At 53.2% G+C, this 21313-nt stretch overlaps 5 protein-coding genes across 8 annotated transcripts; 2 read left to right on the top strand and 3 right to left on the bottom strand.

Moving 5' to 3' along the window:
* Nucleotides 1-509: 509 nt before the first annotated feature.
* Nucleotides 510-3107, bottom strand: pde6gb (phosphodiesterase 6G, cGMP-specific, rod, gamma, paralog b). Of its 3 annotated transcripts, none has more exons than XM_088284729.1 (4): nucleotides 2507-3107; nucleotides 1334-1520; nucleotides 1168-1208; nucleotides 510-1041 (listed from the first exon to the last, which is right to left on the bottom strand). In XM_088284729.1, the coding sequence occupies exons 2-4, from the start codon at nucleotides 1477-1479 to the stop codon at nucleotides 965-967; spliced, it is 264 nt and encodes an 87-aa protein (XP_088140855.1). In that variant the 5' UTR covers nucleotides 1480-1520; nucleotides 2507-3107; the 3' UTR covers nucleotides 510-964. The 3 variants fall into 3 exon arrangements, with proteins under 3 accessions (XP_088140855.1, XP_088140856.1, XP_088140854.1); XM_088284730.1 differs by having other exon boundaries at nucleotides 1334-1516; XM_088284728.1 differs by lacking the exon at nucleotides 2507-3107 and adding an exon at nucleotides 2206-2500.
* A 148-nt stretch (nucleotides 3108-3255) lies between these two features.
* oxld1 (oxidoreductase-like domain containing 1) lies at nucleotides 3256-4724 on the bottom strand. Its single transcript, XM_088284727.1, is given in 4 exon segments — nucleotides 3256-3474; nucleotides 3668-3904; nucleotides 3906-3989; nucleotides 4674-4724. Coding segments are annotated over 3 exon segments (360 nt in total). The 3' UTR covers nucleotides 3256-3474; nucleotides 3668-3679.
* A 977-nt stretch (nucleotides 4725-5701) lies between these two features.
* On the bottom strand, nucleotides 5702-10543 carry LOC148317906 (G protein-coupled receptor family C group 5 member C-like). Of its 2 annotated transcripts, none has more exons than XM_088284726.1 (5): nucleotides 8874-10543; nucleotides 7184-8219; nucleotides 6493-6596; nucleotides 6311-6421; nucleotides 5702-6207 (listed from the first exon to the last, which is right to left on the bottom strand). In XM_088284726.1, the coding sequence occupies exons 2-5, from the start codon at nucleotides 8166-8168 to the stop codon at nucleotides 6175-6177; spliced, it is 1233 nt and encodes a 410-aa protein (XP_088140852.1). In that variant the 5' UTR covers nucleotides 8169-8219; nucleotides 8874-10543; the 3' UTR covers nucleotides 5702-6174. The 2 variants fall into 2 exon arrangements, with proteins under 2 accessions (XP_088140852.1, XP_088140851.1); XM_088284725.1 differs by having other exon boundaries at nucleotides 7184-8189; nucleotides 8874-10542.
* On the top strand, nucleotides 9758-12742 carry btbd17a (BTB domain containing 17a). Its single transcript, XM_088284724.1, has 4 exons — nucleotides 9758-10033; nucleotides 10664-11006; nucleotides 11090-11792; nucleotides 11869-12742. Exons 1-4 carry the CDS (start codon nucleotides 9979-9981, stop codon nucleotides 12238-12240), a joined length of 1473 nt encoding a protein of 490 aa, XP_088140850.1. The 5' UTR covers nucleotides 9758-9978; the 3' UTR covers nucleotides 12241-12742.
* Nucleotides 12743-18161: 5419 nt separating this feature from the next.
* On the top strand, nucleotides 18162-21154 carry LOC148317904 (inward rectifier potassium channel 16-like). Its single transcript, XM_088284445.1, has 2 exons — nucleotides 18162-18207; nucleotides 19278-21154. Exon 2 carries the CDS (start codon nucleotides 19286-19288, stop codon nucleotides 20393-20395), a length of 1110 nt encoding a protein of 369 aa, XP_088140571.1. The 5' UTR covers nucleotides 18162-18207; nucleotides 19278-19285; the 3' UTR covers nucleotides 20396-21154.
* The last annotated feature ends 159 nt before the right edge of the window (nucleotides 21155-21313 follow it).

Raw genomic sequence — 21313 nt, 5'->3', positions numbered from 1 at the left:
GGGCGTCGATGCCACCCAAAAATAAAAAAAATAAATACAAACAGGAATTGATTTTTTTTAAAACTGTATGTGTAGCCAAATATTACAACGAGGTAAATAGTTGCAAAATATTTGTCAATATTTATCGATATTATTAATCTAAATGAATTGACTTGAAATGAACGAATCACATATTTAATATTTTTTTTAAATAACCACCTACTGATTTGTAAATCAGTAAGATTGCATCAAATATTTCAAATAAACGTCAGGGGGAGCTTCCAACATGCCCGCGACCCTTGTGAGAAGCAACTTGGATAATGCATGCATGCATGGATGTTTTACTTTTAATTTTAAAAAATGCTCCAATTATTTTAGTGAAAAATAATACATAATGTGCAAATACATTTTAATATATTGCCCCCCCCACACCGCACCCCGATACCCACCCCCACCCATCACAAAAAATAGATGGACATTTGGATTTTCCTTTTTTCTTATCATAATGTAAATAAAGCAAGAGAAGGAAATATTTTTTTAATTGAACTTTTATTCCCCCAATTCTCTTCCGTAATGCTGACCTGGCTGCAGAAGAAAAGCAAGCAAAAAAAAAAAGTAAATACAAATAAACAACTGCAAAAATTGCAAATGACTCTGCATGTGTAAATGACGACAATGACGACGAGAGTATAAAAGTCTAGATAAGGATCACTTATGCGTAAGTGAGAAGATGCAAGCAAACACAAAGCGCAGCTGCTATGCTAACGAATTGAGAGTTGACCGTGAGCGGTCAAACAAACGAGCGACGACGACGACGACGTTGCGGTTTCAACGCCAGGCCACCTGACAAACGAGAACTGTACACGGATGCATCCTATACGCAAACAGCTTCTGTGTCACAACAAGATGAAAAAAAAATAATCTCTTATTCTATTTTTTGGGAGTATGTTTGTTCCAGTTCAGTGTTGACGAGGTCCGGACGAGCTCAGATGATTCCGTACTGGGCCAGCTCGTGCAGCTCCAGATGATTGAAGGCCTCCCACGGGCAAATCACTGTAATGTCTAAAATGCACACACATATGCGCGTGTGTCAGTACACGCGCACACACTCTTTTGCTTCACTAACTGATCTGATGACCCCAAAAAGAAGTTTGAACATTTGTTGGGTTTTCCTCGCCATCGACTCACCGGTTCCTAAGCCCTCCATTCCCGGGATGTCATCGCCAAACCTGCATGGAAAGGACAAAAAAAGATGACCATCAAAAATGATGAGCAATCGTTTCTTACGACAATGGCAACTGGGTCCAAACGTTTTCTTTTTTTCAGTGACTCTCTTCCTGCTTAAATGACGCACCCCTGCACGCCCTTCTTCGGGGGCTTGCTCTTGAACTGCCGCGTCTGCCTCTGCTTGAACTTGGGGGGGCCTTTGCGTGGCGTGGCGGGGCCCCCGCTCACCCGCGTGGCCGATTTGATCTCCACTTTGGGCGCCTCCAGATTCATCTCGGCCGCTCTGGTCAGTGTGCGCGTGCGCCGATGCCTTTCTGGGGAACACGTCCACACGCACACACACACACACACACACATAAGCAAACATTCATACACACACGTCACGTACGGCCACAAAAATACACGCACGCACACGCACGCGCACACCGTTATATGTTTGGGGTGGATTAATTGCAGCGGCGTGTGCGGTTTGCAAGTGACGACAGGATGTTCCGTCAGTGTGACCCCGATACACGACGAGTTAATCCTAATTCCGGCTCCTTTACTAATCTGCCTTCAATCCTGTTTGCGAGAATGCTGAGCACACACGAGCGCTCTTAAACGTCGCGCACGTCAATGACAAGCTCACAACGACGCAACAAAATCAAGTTAGCGACCATTTCAGATCACATTCTTGAGATGAATTCCTTTTACAAAACATGTAAATTCGTGTGCTTTTGTAAATTAAATTTTACACATTTAAAACGGAGCATCACATGACAAGTTGACAGCAGCAAACTTTGTTAACATTGTCTTAATGTTCAAATTAATTTCAACTATTCAATTGACAACAATGGTGAGACTAAACCTTTCAACTCTACACACACATCTACAAATCAAATGCAGTCATTCTTCACGTTACAATTAAATCATTTCATATAAAATGCCTAATTTGACATTTTTTACAAATTTTCTGACGCTCGTTTTATTTTTATCCAAGAAAAGTGAAAACGTGTTGACCTGTGATCATTTCTGTTCCCTTTGGATACGAGTCGACTTTCACTTTTCTATCTTTTTAAAATGGGCCAAGGCAGATATTTTTCAAAACTCCTCGTGATCAAAACATATTCTTGGCAGCATTCATCGTAAAGTGTGCACTTTGACTGCTCAGACTCCTCTTCACCCCGTCCGTCCTTCCTTCCTTCCACGGCTGGCGAGCACGCGTGAGGGCAGAAGGTCCACGCCACTGATGTGCAAGCCCCCCCACGAGCCGGCGGCCGGCGTTGGCCGCAAAGTTCCCGTGCGGACGCGTTCTACTCACGTGTTGTCTCGCTTGCGTGAGCAACGGCCGGATGACAAGACGGCAGATGAGCAGAAGACAGTGACGGCTCACTTTTATACGGCCGGGATTACCGCGGGCACGCCTCGTGTTGTGTCGTAGATGGACGGATGGGTGGGTGAGGAAGAGAGATGAAAAGATGTCCAGACGGACAGGCAGCCGTGGATGGGACGGAGGGAAAGCGGTTCAATCTTTGTGGGTTCGATTTGGTGGTGGCAATTTTATAGAAGCGCGCAAGTCGGCGCATTTGGAAAAAGGAGGACTGCGCCGCTGCGGGCGTGAACACAGCAAACCGCACGCGTCGCCAATCGAAGCAGGGCGCACCGACACTCCGGCACGGATGGAAAATAGAGTCGAGATTGGAACGGCCTTTTGCCGGTGTGGCACGTTTTCACTCGCACCGGTTGCTGGCCACGGACGTCGTGACGAATACAATGACAGAAAGAGACAAACACAGATAGAGAGCTCGAACTCGATGGGGGAATTCAAAGATATCTTTCATCGATGATAGAAGACAAGACAGCTTCGGAGACGATGGATAGAGAGAGGGAACGCAAGACCGCCGGACAGAAAGGACGCTGACGGGCTCTGAGCGACCTGAGGTAACTCCGCCTGTGTTCCTCATGATGATGATGATGTCACTAATCTGTCATTTTCCGTGTCGTCAAATTCGTAATCCCGACGCCGTTGCCCCGGTGATGAGCCGTCATCAACAACATCAACAACACAAGTTGGATCTCGCACCGTTTAATTGACAACACAAATGCGCACGTTCTTTTCACAACCAGAATAGAAAAGTGCAAAGAAAGTTGACGACGAGCGCTGGGCCAGCTCATCTCCAACCGTACTCGACCGTCCGTTCGTCGTGTTCATCAACGTTCCCGTTGACGCCCGAGAGAAGAGCGAGAATCCAAACGCTTCTGTTTGAGGCGTCCCCATTCTGGAAAGTTCTGCACACACGCAAGTGTGCCACATGTTAGCGGACGACTCGGAAAACATTTCAAGTGAATCCCATTTTGACGTTTTTCACTGACTTTTCGTGACCGGTCGACTGATTGTCAGCACGACTTATATTTGCAACGCGTCGCGGTCAAAAGTTGCCAATGTCATGCCGAATTGTGCTTTGAGCAGCGCCAAACTCACGAGGGGGCACGGTCACGTCTTTTTGAGGAGTCGGATCTCCATCTTCAAGAAGGTCTTGAGGTTGTCGTCCAGCACGTTCTCCTCGATGGCGGCCAGTGCTCGCTCGCCGCCATCGTTGTAGAAGGCCAGAAGCTGTTCGGCGTGCTCGATCCACACGCAGTTGTGGCAGCCGCTCATGCAGCAGTGTGAGGGGGGGGGCGGGGGGCCGGCCAGATCCTCCGCCGTCGCCGCTGCCCGCCGCTACGGGGGGAGGTCCGGCGTCGACGCAGTGGCTGCGGATGTTCCGGTTGAGCAGACCACCCCTCTGTGACATCATGCACAGCTGCAAAACAGGAAGGTGAGGGAAGCTCTTCTGCTCAAAGGTGGCATGATGCAGTCATGCAAACCAGCAGTAAAAAAAAAAAAAATCATCAAAACATTTCAATAAACACCAAGACAGATAATTGTGAACAAAAGCCTCTTCCTTTCTTTTTTTTCTTTTGCACATGGTGATTCGTCAACTGCGATATTAGCGCGACGACAGGCGAGAAAGGAAGACTTGTTTAATTTTTGGAAGTATATTTCCTGAAAACTTGAAAATTCCGCCATAACAAACGCATTCATCGCTGAGGAGTGACACACGTGACCTGCTTTTGTTTTGAGTTTCCATTGAGTTGGACGTTAGTGACGTCACAATCATCTTTAGTTGTATTTCAGCTCATAGCAGCCACATGTAATTTTTCAACTACGACATACTTTGAATCGTCCTATTCTAACGCTTATAATTAAACAAAAGCACTCGCTAAGAGAAGACAAGAAAAACTAGAAATGAGATTATTTCTGATGACAACTCCCCTGATGCGTCAGATGAGCGAAATCAAAATAAAAACTGGCTCGCTTTCGCATTTTTCCCCACTTCAACGTCATCGACCGCAACAGTTTTAGCTCACCTTAATCATCCAAACACAAAGAAGAAAAAATATTCCCGGAAAAAAAATAAGATGAGCTCGGTTTCGTGGCTACTGACCTTTAGCAAAGACGCAGACGACCTCGACATTGTCACAGCCAAATATTACATTGCAAGATTCAACAAATGTCTATTTGGGATTCGAACTTGTTTTCAATCCCGCGAAAACGTTTGTCTCGAGAAGAAAAAACAAAAGTCGATGAGGTTAGCTTTCCTAATCAGAAGCGTGAACGTCCTTTCATTCGCCCGGAAGCAAAACCTTGTAAACAAAAGCATTGATTGGCCGCGTGGGGGAAATATAAACCAATCAGAAATTAACATTTGCCACGCTAACCAATGAACAACCGTGTGACAAAGACTAGTTAGCGTTGACAAAACATGTACAGCAGATGGCAGCACTGTGCCGCAAGTCTTTGTTTCCAAGTTTTTTGGCCGTACGAAAAATCATCAAAAACGCACCGCGTCCGTGGAAACGCCGTCTGGCAACAGAAAAAGTGAGACGGAGAACGAGAGAGGAGAGCGATTTCAAAGCTTTTCACATGCACACTGAAACACTCTCACGCATGATTAAAATCCTCTCTCGAAACTAGTGAACCTTCTCTCACGCTGGTGCAACGTTCGCCCGCTTTGGTTTTGGCGCAGGCTGATCTGGTTCCTTTTTTTACCTGACTTAAATCTTGAAGCCACACTAAGTAGGCGGACCTCTGAAGAAGCGTGTGGTTTTGTGTGGTGCGCGTGGTGGCAGTGCGCGTGCGCGTGCACATGGCGTTCAGGTGTCCTCTGTCAAGATTTTTCTCACAGCGCCGTCTTTGTTCAGAGTGCACAAAGATAACATTGTGCATGACGTCAACTTGCCAGCGGAGCCACGAATCGCGCGCGCGCAAACACGAACAGAAGAGCGATTCGCGCGCGCGCGCGCACACCCACCGAAGAGCGAGCGAGTTTGTTGTGGTAGGCGCGCATGCGTCAAACGTCCTCTGACGACCTCGACCCGTTTCCTCAGGCTGGATGGACGACATCAACCCCGAACCCAAATAGGCCGACGACGGGCGGACTCCGACTCCCATCAGGCTATGCGCACGACCAGAAAATGTGCAAAGATGCTTTTATTTTGCAAGCAAACAAATAGTGACCATGAAAGAGACGATACGCTCCAAATTCAAAGCAATCTCATTTCAATTCCGCCCAAACAAATTCACGTCTCTTCACTCACGTGACGCCGAAAAAGAAACTTGAGTGGTCTACTTTTGTGTTTTGTTACCTTAGCGTTTAACGGCGTGAGCGCCATGTTCTGCGGAACAGTACACCGAGTGCTTGTTGCTTTTAAAGAAAGCTGCACAACAGCCCAACGTGGTGAAGTTCAGTTTCGTGTGGTGTCGAGTTGTGTGCTTCCGTCTGACGCGGCCTCCTCTCCTGTTTTTTTTTTTGTTGTTGTGGATTTGAAGCATCGCATAGCACGCGCTCCAGCGAACTGAGGTGAACAATCTCGTGCAGTTTAGTCTTGTATAGAGTCGGTCGTGTCTTGGCAGCGAATCGGGGGGGACCAAAAGCGATGCCGGCGTCACCACTCAGACGTCCTGGGCAGTGTGTGACCCTGATGGGCACAAAAAAGCCCCCCCCCCCCAAAAAAAAAAACAAAAATCAGACAGGTCACACACACAGCGGAATCGTCGAACAGGAAGGGCGTTTGGACCTACGCTGTTTCCGTAAGGCGCGTTGAGCGCATCTGTGATGTTTGTGACACGCACGTCTGCCGAGTGGGCCGACGCTCTGGGAATGGCGCAGTCGTACGGCCCCTCCGCAGGATTCTGCCGGGAAAAAAACCAGAATGGAAAAAGAGAAAATGCAAAGCGTCGTCGGCGTCGTGCGCCGGACTTACAGCGGCCATGCGAGCTTTGGTGATGAGGGCGAGCTCGGTGGGCTGGTACACGCAACTCCTCAGCTGACCCGTGTAACCGCTGTACGGCGACACCATCTTGGCACCTGCAACGGCACGACCACGGTCAACATCGCCAACGTTTGAATGACGACTTGATGTTGTTTTCCACGCCCACAATGCAGCACCACACCTGGTCGGGATTTTGGCCTGTTTGACTGCCGCTTCCCCCCCCCCCCCTCCTCTCATGCTGAGAGAATGAAGAGGCTCGGTGGCCATGTTGGAAGCGAGGCTGTTGCTTTTTGCGCTGACGGCGTCGCTCGGCAAAGAGGCGTCGTCAACACAAGCTGCACACGTGCACGCCGGGACGCGATGGGCGCTCAGGGACGCGGTTAGCCATCAACGTCACACATTAACGGCAAGCGGAAACAAACGCCATCGCTGACTTGTTCTCAACTTTGGTAAACGTTAAACATTCACGACGCACGTCTCGTGCATGTGCGGACGGCAGGCGGCGCTACCGCCTCCAAACGTAACCTCATTCGGTGCCGTCCATTGACTTTCCAGATCGCTTTTCGTCATCTTCGTGTTTTTGGAATGTGCGAGGAAGCCAGCGAAGGCACGGGGAGAACGTCCAAACATGAGACCGACCGCCATTTTTCGGGTCCGTTTAAAAAAAAAAAAAACTTTGTACCTTGTGCGGGCTCGTCCATGGCGAAGGCTTTGTTCTCGACGTGGCGAGGGTTCTGCTCCTTCAGGATGTTCTCGTAGGCGACGGCGGGACTCGCGTACGCGTCCTCCCCAAAATCGCCGTCGGCGTTTCCGTCCCCGGTCGAGCAGCAAACTTGCGGGATGGAGACAAGCGCCAGGAAGACCCAAGCGTTGGTCACCAAGGCGACGGCCAGCGTCGGCTCGTCCCACCGAAGCCCGCCGCCGCTCTGGCTTCGGTTGCCGTGGACGTACATGGCGATCCACGCCGCCCAGATGCCGACGGACAGGAGGCCGCACGTCACGATGAGGACGCCCTCCCGCCGCCAGTGGTTGTGTTTCGCCGCCGTGACGCCCAGGCTGGCGCCCAGCGCGGCGACGAGGAGCGCCATCACGTAGATCAACGCCATCGCAAAGTCCGCGTTGGCGATGTTGCAGGGCACGGCCGCGTCGCCATCGACTGCGGCGTTGTCGGACCGGAGCGGGTGGCGCACCACCGTGATGATCAGCCACTCGGCGTTCACGAGCACCTCCACCGACCACAGCGCCAACACGGCGAGGCACGAACTCCGCGGCCGCAGGGCACGCTTGGTCCTGGCGAGGGCGTTGAGACGCACGCCTTGAACGAGGAGGCACGAGAAACAGCCGGCAAAGAGAACGCCGAACAGGAAGCGGCGCGACGCGCAGGTCGAGAAATCCTTCCCCACGATGAAGGCGAAGGTGAGGCCGAAGAGGCCGGCCGTGCAAACCAGGAAGACGGCGTGCAGGGCCACGGCGTTCCTGCGGTGGCGGTCCCGCACGAAGGGCACGTTGGCGAGCAGCGCCATGAACAGAACCAAGCTGACGACCGCTCCGGCCGACGCCACGGCTTCCAGAACCACGCCCCACGCCGCCTCCAGGTCGCACAGCTTCAAGTAGAGGGACGACACTTCTGGCCCGCAGCCCGCAGGTTGACTCACCTTGGGTGCCATCGCACTCTTCAGCAATGCGTCCTGGTCACATGCACGCGCACACGCACCAATCTACTTTTGTCAAGCGCGTTTACAAGCACTCACGCACTCACAGCACACGCACAAATCCGCAAAAAGACTTCTTGAGAGAACGACATTAATGTTTAACACAAGTCAAATATTTCGACTTTCACACGGGTGAAAGTGCACAAATGACCTTCCGAAAAGTCAACATCGCCAACTTGCACGCCAGCAAATGAGCTCTCAAGTTGACCTGCTGGGCTTCACTTTGCCGCCACAATGGAGCGGACGGCAAAGTTTTTGCAAAGCTTCATTTTGGTTTCGGTTGAGAGTTTTGCAGTTAATTGTCCCGCAGTGCTATGTCACGTGACCTCGCGTCAGTCGGTCGCGGTCCCTGGCTGTGACGGTTGCCATGGTGACCACGCACCTTGGCATGATTGGCTTTTCCCAAGCATCCCTATCCCAATGCTAATGCTAATGCAGCTAGTTGGAAGTGCACGTGTGAACACAACACGATGATTCTTGGACAAAATGCAAACAAACTAAACTCGAAACATTAAAGAGTCGCAGTGACTTGCCAACGAGTCTTCATTTGTTGGCGTTTTGTTCAATACTTCTTAGGACAAAAAGCACCAGCAAAGAGTTGCAAGCGAAACGTTTTTTCGATTTAAAAAGAAATAAAGTCAGAGTGATGCGTTCACGTACCTGATTGCTGAACTCAGTCCACGCAGGGCACAAAGTGGGACAAACGAGAACTCGAGTCGACGAAAATGAAGCAAAACGACAAAGTTTGTGAAGAGGTCGAAAGAGATCGACACAAACAAGCGGCACGAGCACGAGCAGGTCCGCTGCTGCTGCACGCAAACGCACGGGCACGCACACACTCACACGCACACGCACAGGTGAGTGTGTAGCGACGCCTAGTGGTGGAAGCTGCCAAGCTGCTATTAAAAAAACCGTCAAATGCTCCTAATCGTGAAAAAGAAATCCGCTGTTGGACGTGATCATCATCACATGCAAATCTCTTCATTTCATTTCATGCTTGCTTTGTTTAGTGACATTCCATTTCAGTGTTCTTATATATCTTAGCAACACATTTCAACAACAACAAATACTTAACTACTCGTTTCATTTACTGGATGTTGGGAAGAGATTCGGTTCAAGAAAGTGCTTGTAAAATCTTTTTAATATGTTTTCTGCAAAAATGAAAAAAAAAAAAGTAAAACATGAAGTCGACGCTTACTTTGTTCACGGCTTCCTGTTTTGACCTTATGACGTCATCGGCGAAGTCTCCGCCCCTGCATGTCATAAATCCACTTTTATGAATGGAAATGTCACGTGGTTCCAAATGGTGAATTCTGACTTGGTCTCGAAAATCAAGCTTTGATGCGCGAGAGCTCGACCAATCAGAAGCTAAACATAGCTGAACCAATAAGAAGACGGGAGAATCTGTCATCACGTTGGAAATGTTGCCATCTTTAAACATGATGCGCATCCGTGAGGACGACAAACTAGTCGAACGCGGTCGACAGCGGATGGACGAGTCCCAATGAATGACATACGCACCTTGCCCCGCCCCCTTCGACCTTCATCCACTGGAAAGGCAGAATAGTGGTGATGTGATGTTGCCATGGCAACATCTCGACGTCCCCTTCCGACCTCGTGAACACGACGACGACGGGCGGAACCCCGGCGCAGGCTCCGCCCAGCACGCCAACGCGTCCGATGACCCGCATTCCGAGTCGTCATTATCATCATCGTCGTCGTCGTCGTCAGCGTCAGCACTCGCACGCTCCGAGAAGAAGCGAAGATGAAGTCGATGAAGCCGGCGCCGCTGCTGCTGCTCCTTCACGTCGTCACGGCAGGTGAAACGACGCTTTCAAAGTTTTCGTCTTTCTTTCTTGCGCTGATGCCGAACGGCGGCCGGCCAGTTGGCGTCTCGTCGCCGCCTCCGCGCTCGCGTGGCCACTCCAAATTGTCCTCGAGTGTAAACGTGCGCAGCCACGCTTGGCGTGCAAACATTTTGCCGGCAAACCGTCGCGGTCGCGCTCCACTCGCGGGACCGCGTCGGCTCGGACGGACTTCAAATGGGTTGGGATGTCCAAAAAAACGGACTTTGACAATTTCAGACGAGCAAAGTGGATCAAGTTCGCGGCCGGGAAGCACTCGAGCGCATCAAAACGATTTGCGGATTCGAGTTGTTCCGACCCGATGAACACGGGGATGGGCCGCGAGGATCGGATCAATAACGGAACTTTTTTTAATTAAATGTGACCCGCAATGGGACGAGCGATCGATGGCCCGGTCACAAAGTTGGCGCTCGATGCTCGCCAACGTTCGGACGTGACCGACGACGTCGTAATGCGGCGACACCGTCTTCGGTTCCGCATTTCAGTTCAGCGCAACGCTCAAACGTTTGCGTTCTCAAACTTTGATTTTTCTTTTGTCAACCCGTCTTTGGATTTGAACGCCGATGTTGTCTTGTCTCGCCTCAGGCCCCGCGAAGACGGTCGTCGGCCCGGCCGGCGACCCGATCGGCGGCGTCGCGGACGGCGGCGTGGCGGACGGCGGCGTGGCGGACGGCGGCGCCGACACCTTGAGCCACTCGCTGGCGCTGGTTCGGCGCCTGGAGGCGCTCTTGCTCCAGGGCAACGGCAGCGACGTTACGCTGCGCGTGGAGACGCCCGACGGCGAGGAGGTGAAGCTGATGGCGGTCCACGCGCTGGTTCTGTCGCTGCAGAGTCCGGTCCTGGAGGACGTGCTGCGGGGGAGAAACGGCAGCGTGCTCACGTTGCGCGAGAGCCCGGAATGCGCCGCCGTTTTCCAAAAGTTCATCAGGTTGGACCCGTCCCGCGTACAAAACGCACACGACGAGCGTCTCGCTAACCCGTCTCGGCGACGCGTGCTCCGTGTGGCCGCAGGTACCTGTACTGCGGCGACCTGTCCCTGCAACCGGACCAGGCCACCCCGCTGCACCGGCTGGCCACCAAGTACCAGGTGGCGGCGCTGCGGCAGGGCCTCAGCCGCTACATGACGCTCAACCTGGCCCGGGACTCGCCTTCGGGCCGCGTGGCCGGCTGGTACCAGTACGCGCTGGAGGCCGGCGACGCGGCGCTGCGCGACGGCTGCCTGCGGTACCTGGCTTGGAACCTGTCGTCGGTCCTGCGGAGCGCCGAGTGGCGCGCCGTGAGCCCGCAGCTGCTCATGACGCTGCTGCGGCGGTCCGATTTGGTGGTGCAGAGCGAGATGGAGCTGTTCGGCGGGCTGGAGGAGTGGATCTCGCGCAACCGTCCCGACGGGCTGACGGCGGAGAACGCTCTGAGAGCCGTGCGCTACGCCATGATGCCGCCTCGGGAGCTCTTCCGCCTGCAGACGCAGTCGGCGGTTTTGGCCCGCTACGGCGAGTCCGTCCGGGATCTGCTCTACATGTCCTACCAGTTCCACGCCGCCTCGCCCGTCCACATGGCCAAGTACTTTGACGTCAACTGCAGCCTCTTTGTGCCCCGGAACTACCTGGCGCCGCTGTGGGGGTCTCCCTGGGTGCTGAGCAACCCGACCCGCGACGATCGCAGCACCAGCTTCCAGACGCAGCTCGGGCCCAGCGGCCATGACGCCAGCAAGCGGGTGAGTGACTCCAAACGAGGCCGCCGCCGCCGCCGCCGCAATGTGACCACGTGCGAACGTCGGTGTCCATGTGCAGGTGACGTGGAACGTTTTGTTCTCGCCGCGCTGGCTGCCGCTCAGCATGCGACCCGTGTACACGGAGACGGGCGCCATGCAGCCCACGCGGGCCGAGGGCGGGCGTCCTCGCGTCATCGTCACGCCGGCCACCTCCAGCGCCGACTTTGCCGGCGTCAGCTTCCGCAAGACGGTTCTGGTGATGGCGCGGCAGCGAGGTCGGCTGCTGGTCAAGCACGTTTACGACTTCCACCAGAGCACCGAGGAGGACGGCGACTTCCTGGCCGACGCCGACCTGCACCGCCGGACCTCCGAGTACCTGGTGGACGGCTCGCTCGTGCTCCACGTGGTGGTCAAACCCGTGTACCGGAGCCTCGTCGCCAGCGACAACTGATCCCGCCCCCTCCGCCGCGCACGCTTTCCCGTCCCGTTTCGACATTGTCTGTTTTTCGGAGGGTTGCAAACGTCGAAAGGAGCCAACTGGAATCTTCCGGTTTCTTCCAAACGTTTCTCCACCTCCAAATGTAAACCTTCGAGAGCTTATTTGCGTTTCGGGGGACATTTTTTTCTCCCTGGAGATCATTGCTATTATTTGCCGCTCGCCGCCACTCGTCGCCATCCCGAGCGAAAGGCGCCGCTTCCGCTGTACGCATCGTCCTGCTTCATTACGCGACTCTGCAAAAAAAAAAAAAAAATGAAGGAGAACGTTAAAGGTTGACATTTTTGTGCTTTCACTCGTCGTCGTCGTGTCGTCTCCTCGCCGCATTGATGTGTTGCCTCAAAATGGATGGTGCTATTCTTTACTGTCGACGTGCTCCTTTCAATTATTTCCACTTTTATTCAACATTATACTTGAAACATTCTTGAAATATTACAAAAGTCAAAACACAAGAATAAACTTGCTCAAAGACAAACAAGTTGTCTGACATCTGTCAATCAAAATTGAAGTTCTTCTGTCGGAGTTTTCTAAAACTAAAATCGAGTTTAGTTCAGAATTAATCATGAGCGATGTAAAAATGTGCAACTTGCTCAACTTGGGAAGAAGGCACTTGAAGAAAAAAACGGAGATGGTGCGATTCCTCCTCACCAGTAGGAGGCGCTACAACGGTGCGGTCTGATACGTCATCGTGCACGCGCACCGGCTTCTCCGTGCACGGGAGCAAATCGGACAGGTACGCGCTGTAAAACTTCATGTCCACATCAAATCTGCGCTCTCATTGGCCGATACGATACAATCAATCGTATCAGGATCTACATTTTTTGACATTCAATACAAACAAAGCTGCCAACATTTGTTTGCTGCGTGGGTCCCAAAAGTGCAAGTCCGCAGGTCGCCCACCAGATGGCGCAACAAGTGTACAATCCTCTTGACGTCTTTCTCATCCTCGTCGTCGTCATCGCCTTCCGAATGACGACACGACCCATTCACAATAAACTCCCTTTCGGCACTCGAAGCAGCAAAACATCAAATTCCAAATGGCAAGTAACAAATAACTCACGTGACGTCACAAGCCCACAACAAACTCTTTTGACATCAGATTCTCAACAAACATTTCTCAGCCTTTGGCGGACCGCAAAATGTTTGCAAACGTTTATGGCCCTTTAAAAAGGGCCCCTACGTCACACACGCGCACGCGCACGCGCCCGTCACGCACGGAATGAGGCCCAACAGAAACACGAGCTGAAGAAAAGTTTCCTTGCCGAGACTCAACTTCACCTTCGCAACGCAAAACAAAACAACATCATCACAATTACGAAATGACTGTGCGTGCGCATGCACGTTGCGTGCATCTCGTGCGTGTGCGTGTGCGCGCGTGCGCGCCTGTTGACTTCCTGATGTGCGCAGCGTGCTGAGAGGAAACAAGTTTTCCGCTTCTCAGGCGAATTTGAGGGACGGTCAACAAAAGGAAGGCAGCGTCGGCGTGCACGTGAGCGTGCACGTGACCTGTCGCTCATGTTGACAGGAAACTTGTCGCAGTTTATCGACGAGATTAGCGGTGTAAATTTACAGATTTTTTAGAGCTCGGTCTCACACTCGTGACGTCACTAAGACGAGCGTCGTGCCGCGTCAACGCAGAACCAAACAATGACTATTTTTAGATTATAAATATCTTTTTGTTTGTATGTTTGAAAGCGTTCACAAGCCACAATTGTGCTAAGAGGAGCGTCTTTTGTTACGGATATCAAGAACCTACGAATGCAAACACTAAACTTTCTGTATCACGTTGAAGAGTGCCAGCTATTTCAGATTTTTCTTTCTTTCAATTTTTATTTTGATCTTGTAATGTTCGAATATGTTCAATGAATCAATCATTGCCTGCCGGTCCGTTCGGTTCAGAACTTCAGGGCGAGTGTGTGTGCGTGCGTGTGTTGGATTGCGTGTGTGCGTGAGTTACTTGGGCTGAAGTTCAGCACACGAGGTTTGAATTTGTCCCGAAGCTGTCGAAAAGGTTGCCGCAAGGAGCCGACATGATGTCACGGCCGAGCTGGCGGACGACCAACGAGTGCTGGCGGAAGAAAGTTCTGGAAGCGTTACAGCCGCGTCTGCGAGCGTGCGCCAGAATCCGTGCGGTCGCGCCAATCATCAGGCGGCGGACGATCGGCGTTGCCGCCGCAAGACGAACGGCCGCAAAAGGCTCATCAACATTCGCCGTCACGGAAGCCGGCGACGCGAGCCCGACCGGCTCAGCACGCGGAGCCTTTTCATTTCACTTGAGTGAGCTGCCGCTTCAGAGCAGACTTCAAGTGTGGCCTTCAAAGCGTCACACACGTTTCCACAGACAAAACTAAATAAATAAATCGCTAAATTGGGAAATCATTTGAGTTGCCAAGTGTTCTTAGCGATATCAAGTCCTCGTTTTTCCTTTGCCGCGTGACACACGAGCTGGTGGAACGCACATACTTGGGGTGGTTGCGGCGTGTGTGTGTTGTCAGTTCCCGGGCCAGCGACGTGCTGGCATCTCCACGACGTGGCCGGATAATGACTGGCGTGTCCCAACATGGGCATGCGTTGGCATCATTTTGATGTGGTTTTATTTTTTTCTGCAGGCAGCAAAAAGTCCCAAGATCAACTGCAAAATAATTTCATTCCAACAACACAACTCCTGTGACACACACAGCAGCAGCCACACCTGGCCAAAAATGCAAGGCTCCCATCTTACACACTTTCTGGTTTTGCATCCGGTGCGGGGACCAAAAGCCGACGAAGTCGCGATGAACGATTGGGACGACGACACGCGCGCACCCACTCAGAAACTCCTCAATGAATGAAATGCGTGTGGGAACGCGACGACGGCGAGGAGCACACCCGCTCGCTCACGCCTCAACAACTTCCATCGAGGAAACTAATAGACAATCAATGCGAACGGCACACAAGGCGCACGCCTCTGGCAGGCCGAGCAAAACGGGTCACGGCGCACAGTCACCCGTGCGGACAATGGAGGATGCGGCGCGCCGTCGCGCCAATCGGCGGCCTGGGAATCGGCGTGCCGAGTTTCCTCAACGCAAGTGCCACATTCCTCCAAGAAAGAAGGAGAGAAGGACCCCCACGCCCACCACAAAGGTGATGACGTAACGTGAAGAAAGAATCGGCTAAAAAGCGAGAGAGCGCCGTCCATTCAGGAGAGGAATTGTCGGCATGAGTCGAGGTCACGCAAAAAATGCCTCCGCTTCCCCTTCCCGCTCATCTTGATTGCATCGCTCAACTATTTTGATGGGCCGCGAGCGAGAGACGGCGCTCAGCTGTGAGCGATCACAACAGTCGCACGCCGGCGCGCGCGCACACACATAAGACCACCGGATCACCATGACGACATCAGCCGCCAGGCAATCCAAACACCAGCGATGACGATTAACATTGATCACATGACGTGTGCGTCAAATAAACATCTACACGACGAGGACACACAACGTCGAGCCGTGTTTAGAGCACACGCGCACGGAAAAGGTTGAAGGCCGGAATGGACGGAAGCCGCATGTCTGACATCTGAAGGCTCCTGACTCACCGCCGCTCTAATTCAAGACACCCGGCGCGGCGCGGCGCACGCACGCACCTGCTCGCAGTTCACATTGATGCAACACGTTTCTTCATTGACACACACGTGCGCACGTCGCAGTAGCAGTGTGGGGACTCCGACGCAACATGACTTTTTTTTTTGCAGACGATGAGGCGCTCTTCGACGTCTTCAAGCCGCCGAGACCAGCCAAGTGCAAAGCGGTCGGAACGACCGTCGGCGCCTCCGAACGTGAGGTCACGCGTCTCAGTCGCAAAAGGTCCGGACGGGCGGCGAGTCTCGGACGGGCGAAGGCGGACGGGGTCGCGCCTCGCTCTTGCCTATTTTTTTCCGCACCATTTCCTTTTTTCAATTTTCTCCCCGACTGCAAGACGACTTTTCCACTCTCACGTGGTCTTGAGCTTCGACGCGCCATTTCTGGCAATTTGATCTCATTTGAAACGTCGCCATTTACTTGGGATGAATTCCCGCGACGAGAGCGGAAGCGCGTCTGGCCGCCGGTTTCTCGGCCGTACTCGGCAGTAGCGGCTGGAATGCGAGTGGCCGACGTTGACTTTTTCCCCATCTGGCGCCGGACTGGCGTTTGTGCGTGCGACACACACGACACCGACAGGAAGATGCTAATGAGACGCACTTAGCCGAGCGGAAGAAGCTAGTTTGTTAGCCGGTAAACAAGTTTGGTATTTCCATCCCACTTTGGAGCGTTTGGGCGCACGCTCGGCTTGTAATGAGCGGCGAGCACGTTAGCGAGCCGCAACTCGGCGCAACGGCGACGCCCACGCAGGTGGTCTGGTTGTCCAACGAGCGGGCGAGCGCGGCCTGGCTCGCATCTGGACTCCATCACGGTCATGCGTGTGCGTGCGGCGCCGCTGCTGCTCTTGTGACACGGGCACACGTGTGGTCCATGTGTGCGACACGACTGGCGCAAAACACACACGCAGATCGTCCACATTCTTCTTCACTTGGGATCGAGGAAGCGGTCACTGAGCGGCCAGGAAGACGTACGACGCGCACGCCTTGTGACGCGTTAGCAACGCGCTAGTCAGAAGAGGCGTGATCCTCAGAAAGTCCAGCGGAACGTTTGGATTGGCTGCTCGCCACGTCATGCGCCGCGTTTCCCGCCAAACAGCACACACGCACACGCGGCAGCTGCAAATAATAAGAATGCGCTCGCGAGGCTGCAGGTGTCCCGCGAGCGTTCGGTGACTTTGGGCCGACGAAATGCCAGCTGATATGATTGGTGACACTTTGCAAATATGTGACCGAGCGTGGCAATTCCAAAGAGCGTTCGTGGACGCAAATGCTTTACGGTTAAAATAAAAGAAAGAGAAAAAAAAAAGGAAGCAAATGGAATAGCTTCATGCTAACAAAATGGCCACCGACGGGCGCACGAAGGCGCCGTCCGTGTCACCATACGTGAAGCTTAGTTGGAGTTGGTTGAAAAAGAACATTTTGTCATTTGCCGCCCTTGATGATGTCAAAGTGTAGAAAATAAAAAGGCATCACGCTAAAAAAAAAAAAACGGCAAAAATAAGACAAAGCAAACGTGAGCAAATGCCACCATTTGGACAATTTCGAGTCAAACAAAGTCTCTCAATCGTTCGTTTCTCCAAAGAATTGTATCTATTATAGGTGTGGGCAAACTGCAGCCCGGGGGCCACACGCGGCCCGTTGAACGGTTGAATCCGGCTCGCCGAACTTGCAAAAAATGAAATGGTGATGACCGCGCCTGCAGCCACGCTGGGAAAATATTAGAGCATCGGAAAACGTTGCCGGCGGCCGGAAAAGCGGCACGATTGAAACAAAATAATCAGCGACACGCACGCAAAGACGTTTTCATGGCGGGCGCCGGGAAAGCCTAAAAATGTGCAAGTGGAATTTTTTTTATTGACAAAGAATCGATCGAGCAATTCTTGAATTGAACCCACGAAAAAGCCTCCGGTCGACTTTTATGTCAAGTTCAGCGGACCGGGGTGAGAATGCTGCGATGGGGCGGCGAGGCGGGCGGAGGTCACGCCGAGAACGTCCGCTGACAGGAAGCGGCCGCGCAATTGTCGCCAATATTCCAACGCTCGCGAATGATTACACCGTCCCGTCAGACTTTGACCGCATGCTCGCAAATGAAGAGACGCTTGAACGAGCGCCTAAAGGTCGCCGCAAAAAGTTGAAGGAGCCTGGAAAAAAAAAATAAAACGACGACAAGTGGCAGTGAGGGCGTGTCCCGGAGGCAGGCTTCCTGTTGGGGGCGTGGCCACCTGTATTTTGGGAGGCGTCACTGTGCTGTGTTTTGCCGTCGCAGGTGTGCGGCTTCATTCCAGCACGCCGGCGCAGGCACGCCCGAAGCTCAGGTAGCAGCCGCCGTCGTCGCCGTCGCCGTCGTCGTCGCCGTCGTCGTCGCCGTCGTCGCCGTCTTCTCCGATGAGGCATTTTGTTGCAGAAAGTGGACCTTCCTGCAACAAAGCTTCTTCCGGAGCGTTGTCCAACTCCACCACCACGACTTAACCTTCTTCCTCTACTAGAAAACTTGCAGTCGGACTTGGAGCGAAGCTCTCAAACAATCAAATCCTCGAGTCGAACCGTTTTCCTGGAACTTCCTCTCCAAATGTTCTGGTCCAAACTCCTTCAAGAAGTTGCTCCTCGCACCAAATTTCTTTTTTGCCTCGATCTCGAAAATGTTTATGAGAACCTCCCACCAAAAACGTTTGCATTTCTCGCGGGACGTCCTGGCGGAATTTTCTCGTAGAAAACCTTTTCCGGTTCAAAGACGGCAATCAAAAATTTCCATTGGGACCGTTTGCAAAAACTTTGGCGAGGATTCCTTTGAACATTTTGAAGGCAACCGGACGAAAAGGCCGCTCGCGCTCCAACTTCAAACGAAACGGAGAGGTCGCTTGCCTGAGCGCGTGTTGACAACCGTCGTCATGGCAACCACTCACTAATGGCGCGCTCCTGGCACGCTAACAGCCGGCGTGCTCGGCGAAGCGCGCGGCCAACGGCGTCGAGTCGTGTTTTGCGAGCGTCGCGATTAGCAAGAAACGTTTGAAGGTCGTCGCCGAACGAAACTTGCCGCTTGCGTTGGATGGCGGCGGGGGGGAGGGGGGGGGGCACCTGTTGCAGCAAGCAAGCGAGCGTGTAATGGCGTCGTAATTGAGGGAATCACGCAACAGCCACGATTGTGAAGAACGCCAAACGCAGTGGAAAGTTTGCGCCGAAGGTCAGCGAGTGTTTTGTACACACGGCGGCGGCGCCTTTGAGGTCAAAACGCGCCTCAAAGAAATGGCGTGTGGAGAAAACAGCAGCACATCCTGGCGCAACAACAAACACAAACCCTCACCCCGGGGGGCGCTCCAGTGCGACCATTGTGCAACGTAGTTGAAAGGTCGCGAGTCATCCGTGATTTTTGTTTTGCGTTTGTCAGCCGCCAGGATGCAGACGTCCTACCAAAGCGTGGAGCGCGGCCGCGACGAGCGTCCCGAGCGCCGCGAGCAACGCTTGGTGCGCAAAGAAGGCGGCTGCAACGTGCTTTTCCGCCACATCCCCGAGGAGCGCCTCCTGATGGTCACCGACATCTTCACCACGCTGGTGGAGGTCCGATGGCGGGCGATGCTGCTCATCTTCGCGCTCTCCTACATTTTGTCTTGGCTCTTCTTCGGCATCCTCTTCTGGGTCATCGCGCTGGCGCACGGCGACGTCCACGACCACAAGACGGCGCCGTGCGTGTACGAGGTGCGCAGCTTCACCGCCGCCTTCCTCTTCTCGCTGGAGACCCAGACCACCATCGGCTTCGGCGCGCGGGGGATGTCGGAGAACTGCGGCGCGGCCATCGCCGTGGTGACCGTCCAGGACGTCATCAGCTGCTTCATCGACACGTTCGTCATCGGCATCGCCGTGGCCAAAATGGCCTCGGCCAGGAAGCGGGCGCAGACGCTGGGCTTCAGCAACTGCGCCGTGGTCAACCTTCGCGACGGCCACCTGTGCCTCTCGTGGCGGGTGGGCGACTTCCGCCGCCATCACCTGGTGGAGGGGACGGCGCGCGCTCAGATCGTGCGCACCGACGCGCACGCCACCGGCCGGCTGGACGTGACCTACCACGACCTGCTCATCCAGCAGCCCGACATCGTTCTGGTCACGCCCACCGCCATCTGCCACCGCATCCAAGAGGGCAGCCCGCTGTACGGGCTGAGCCCGGCGGACCTGCGGCGCTCCGACCTGGAGGTGCTCGTGTCCTTCACGTACACCGACGACAGCACGGGCACGCTGCACCAGACGCGCACCTCGTACACGCGCGACGACATCCTGTGGGGTCACGTCTTCCAGGAGATGATCCGGGCCGGCAGACGGCGCTACACCGTCGACTACGTGCTCTTCCACCGGACCGCCAAAGTTCTGGTGCCCGAGACCAGCGCCGAGGCCTACCAGCTCAAGAGGCGGCCGCCGCCATCGCCCGGCCGCCGCCGCCCGGCCGAGGTGCCGAGCCTCTCGAGAGCGACGCCGCAGCCTGACGCGCTCGCTGACGTCACACGCGTGCAAATGTAGCCGAGGTTGGGGAAAAAAAAAAAAAATCATAATAAATGACATCGAAGAAGAAAATGACTTTCAAGCATGTTAACTGATCCTTCCAGGAGATTTTTTTTTCCTCCCGACGACCTTCTGGTCACTCCAACCTTGCACTCGAAAACATCGACGAGCCTTCGCCTCAAACTTTCTACCAGAACTTCGAGTCCTCACCTCGCCTTCTCTCGGAAGCCTTTCAAGAAAAGTGAAAACGTCTTTTTCGAAGCGCACGCCAGAAAACATCGACTCCATCGTCGTACTCGAACGTCTCGCTCAGAAAATGTAAACGATGACAACATCAAAGCTTAAGAAGGAAGAAGAAAGCAAACGCGTGGTGTGAACATGTAGCATTAGCCTGTTAGCACGTTTTCGACAGACTAATGTTTGGCGTCCCATTGAGATTTTTTTTTTTTTTTTTAAATCAAGATGAGGGTTTAAAAGTTTAGTGAACAAAGTGAAACGTTCATTGTGAGCTCACAACAATTGGGTCTGTTGACACAAAATAAATCGCAACTCGGTTGATATGAAAACATGACCTGCATGGATGTGACTTTCTGTGTGTGCGTGCGCACGTGCACGTGTAGTTGTGTAGATTTGCAATCGTGCGTGTGTGAGCGAGTCTGTGTGCCGACTGCGCTTGTTTGAGTCCAAGTTCAACGAGCTGCAAACTTCAGTCACTCCACTGCGCCCCCGTGTGGCCAAGGGAAGTGCACGCACACTAACAATACTAATAAATATTGAGTGTGGTCTTCGGAAACAAAGTAGCTTGGTGCTTCTATTTTCCAAGTGCAGGAAGTCGAGAACAGAGGCTGATTTTTATTCTCATAATTTTTTAACATGATTTCATCTCTATGCCTGCCTGTCGCGCGCACGTCCAGCGTCGTGCACGCACACGCTGGC

Source organism: Idiotropiscis lumnitzeri, chromosome 20 (assembly GCF_059441095.1).
Source record: "Idiotropiscis lumnitzeri isolate Australia: NSW breed Sydney's pygmy pipehorse chromosome 20, RoL_Ilum_1.0, whole genome shotgun sequence".
Classification (NCBI taxonomy): Eukaryota; Metazoa; Chordata; class Actinopteri; order Syngnathiformes; family Syngnathidae; genus Idiotropiscis; species Idiotropiscis lumnitzeri.
Note: the sequence above shows the minus strand (reverse complement) of the source record. Positions and strands in the feature narration are given on the sequence as shown.

Bases quoted from the DNA above. Each gene is read 5' to 3' on its own strand.
- pde6gb (XM_088284728.1), bottom strand. The intron at 1,209-1,333 runs GTGCGTCATTTA...CTTTCCATGCAG, and splicing joins CCGAAGAAGGGCGTGCAGGG to GTTTGGCGATGACATCCCGG. The intron at 1,042-1,167 runs GTGAGTCGATGG...TGTGCATTTTAG, and splicing joins AATGGAGGGCTTAGGAACCG to ACATTACAGTGATTTGCCCG.
- LOC148317906 (XM_088284726.1), bottom strand. From the start codon at position 8,168: ATGGCACCCAAGGTGAGTCAACCTGCGGGCTGCGGGCCAGAAGTGTCG. The intron at 6,422-6,492 runs GTAAGTCCGGCG...TTTTCCCGGCAG, and splicing joins CCAAAGCTCGCATGGCCGCT to AATCCTGCGGAGGGGCCGTA. The intron at 6,208-6,310 runs GTAGGTCCAAAC...TGTGCCCATCAG, and splicing joins ACGCGCCTTACGGAAACAGC to GGTCACACACTGCCCAGGAC.
- LOC148317904 (XM_088284445.1), top strand. From the start codon at position 19,286: ATGCAGACGTCCTACCAAAGCGTGGAGCGCGGCCGCGACGAGCGTCCC.
- btbd17a (XM_088284724.1), top strand. From the start codon at position 9,979: ATGAAGTCGATGAAGCCGGCGCCGCTGCTGCTGCTCCTTCACGTCGTC. The intron at 10,034-10,663 runs GTGAAACGACGC...GTCTCGCCTCAG, and splicing joins CCTTCACGTCGTCACGGCAG to GCCCCGCGAAGACGGTCGTC. The intron at 11,793-11,868 runs GTGAGTGACTCC...GTCCATGTGCAG, and splicing joins GCCATGACGCCAGCAAGCGG to GTGACGTGGAACGTTTTGTT.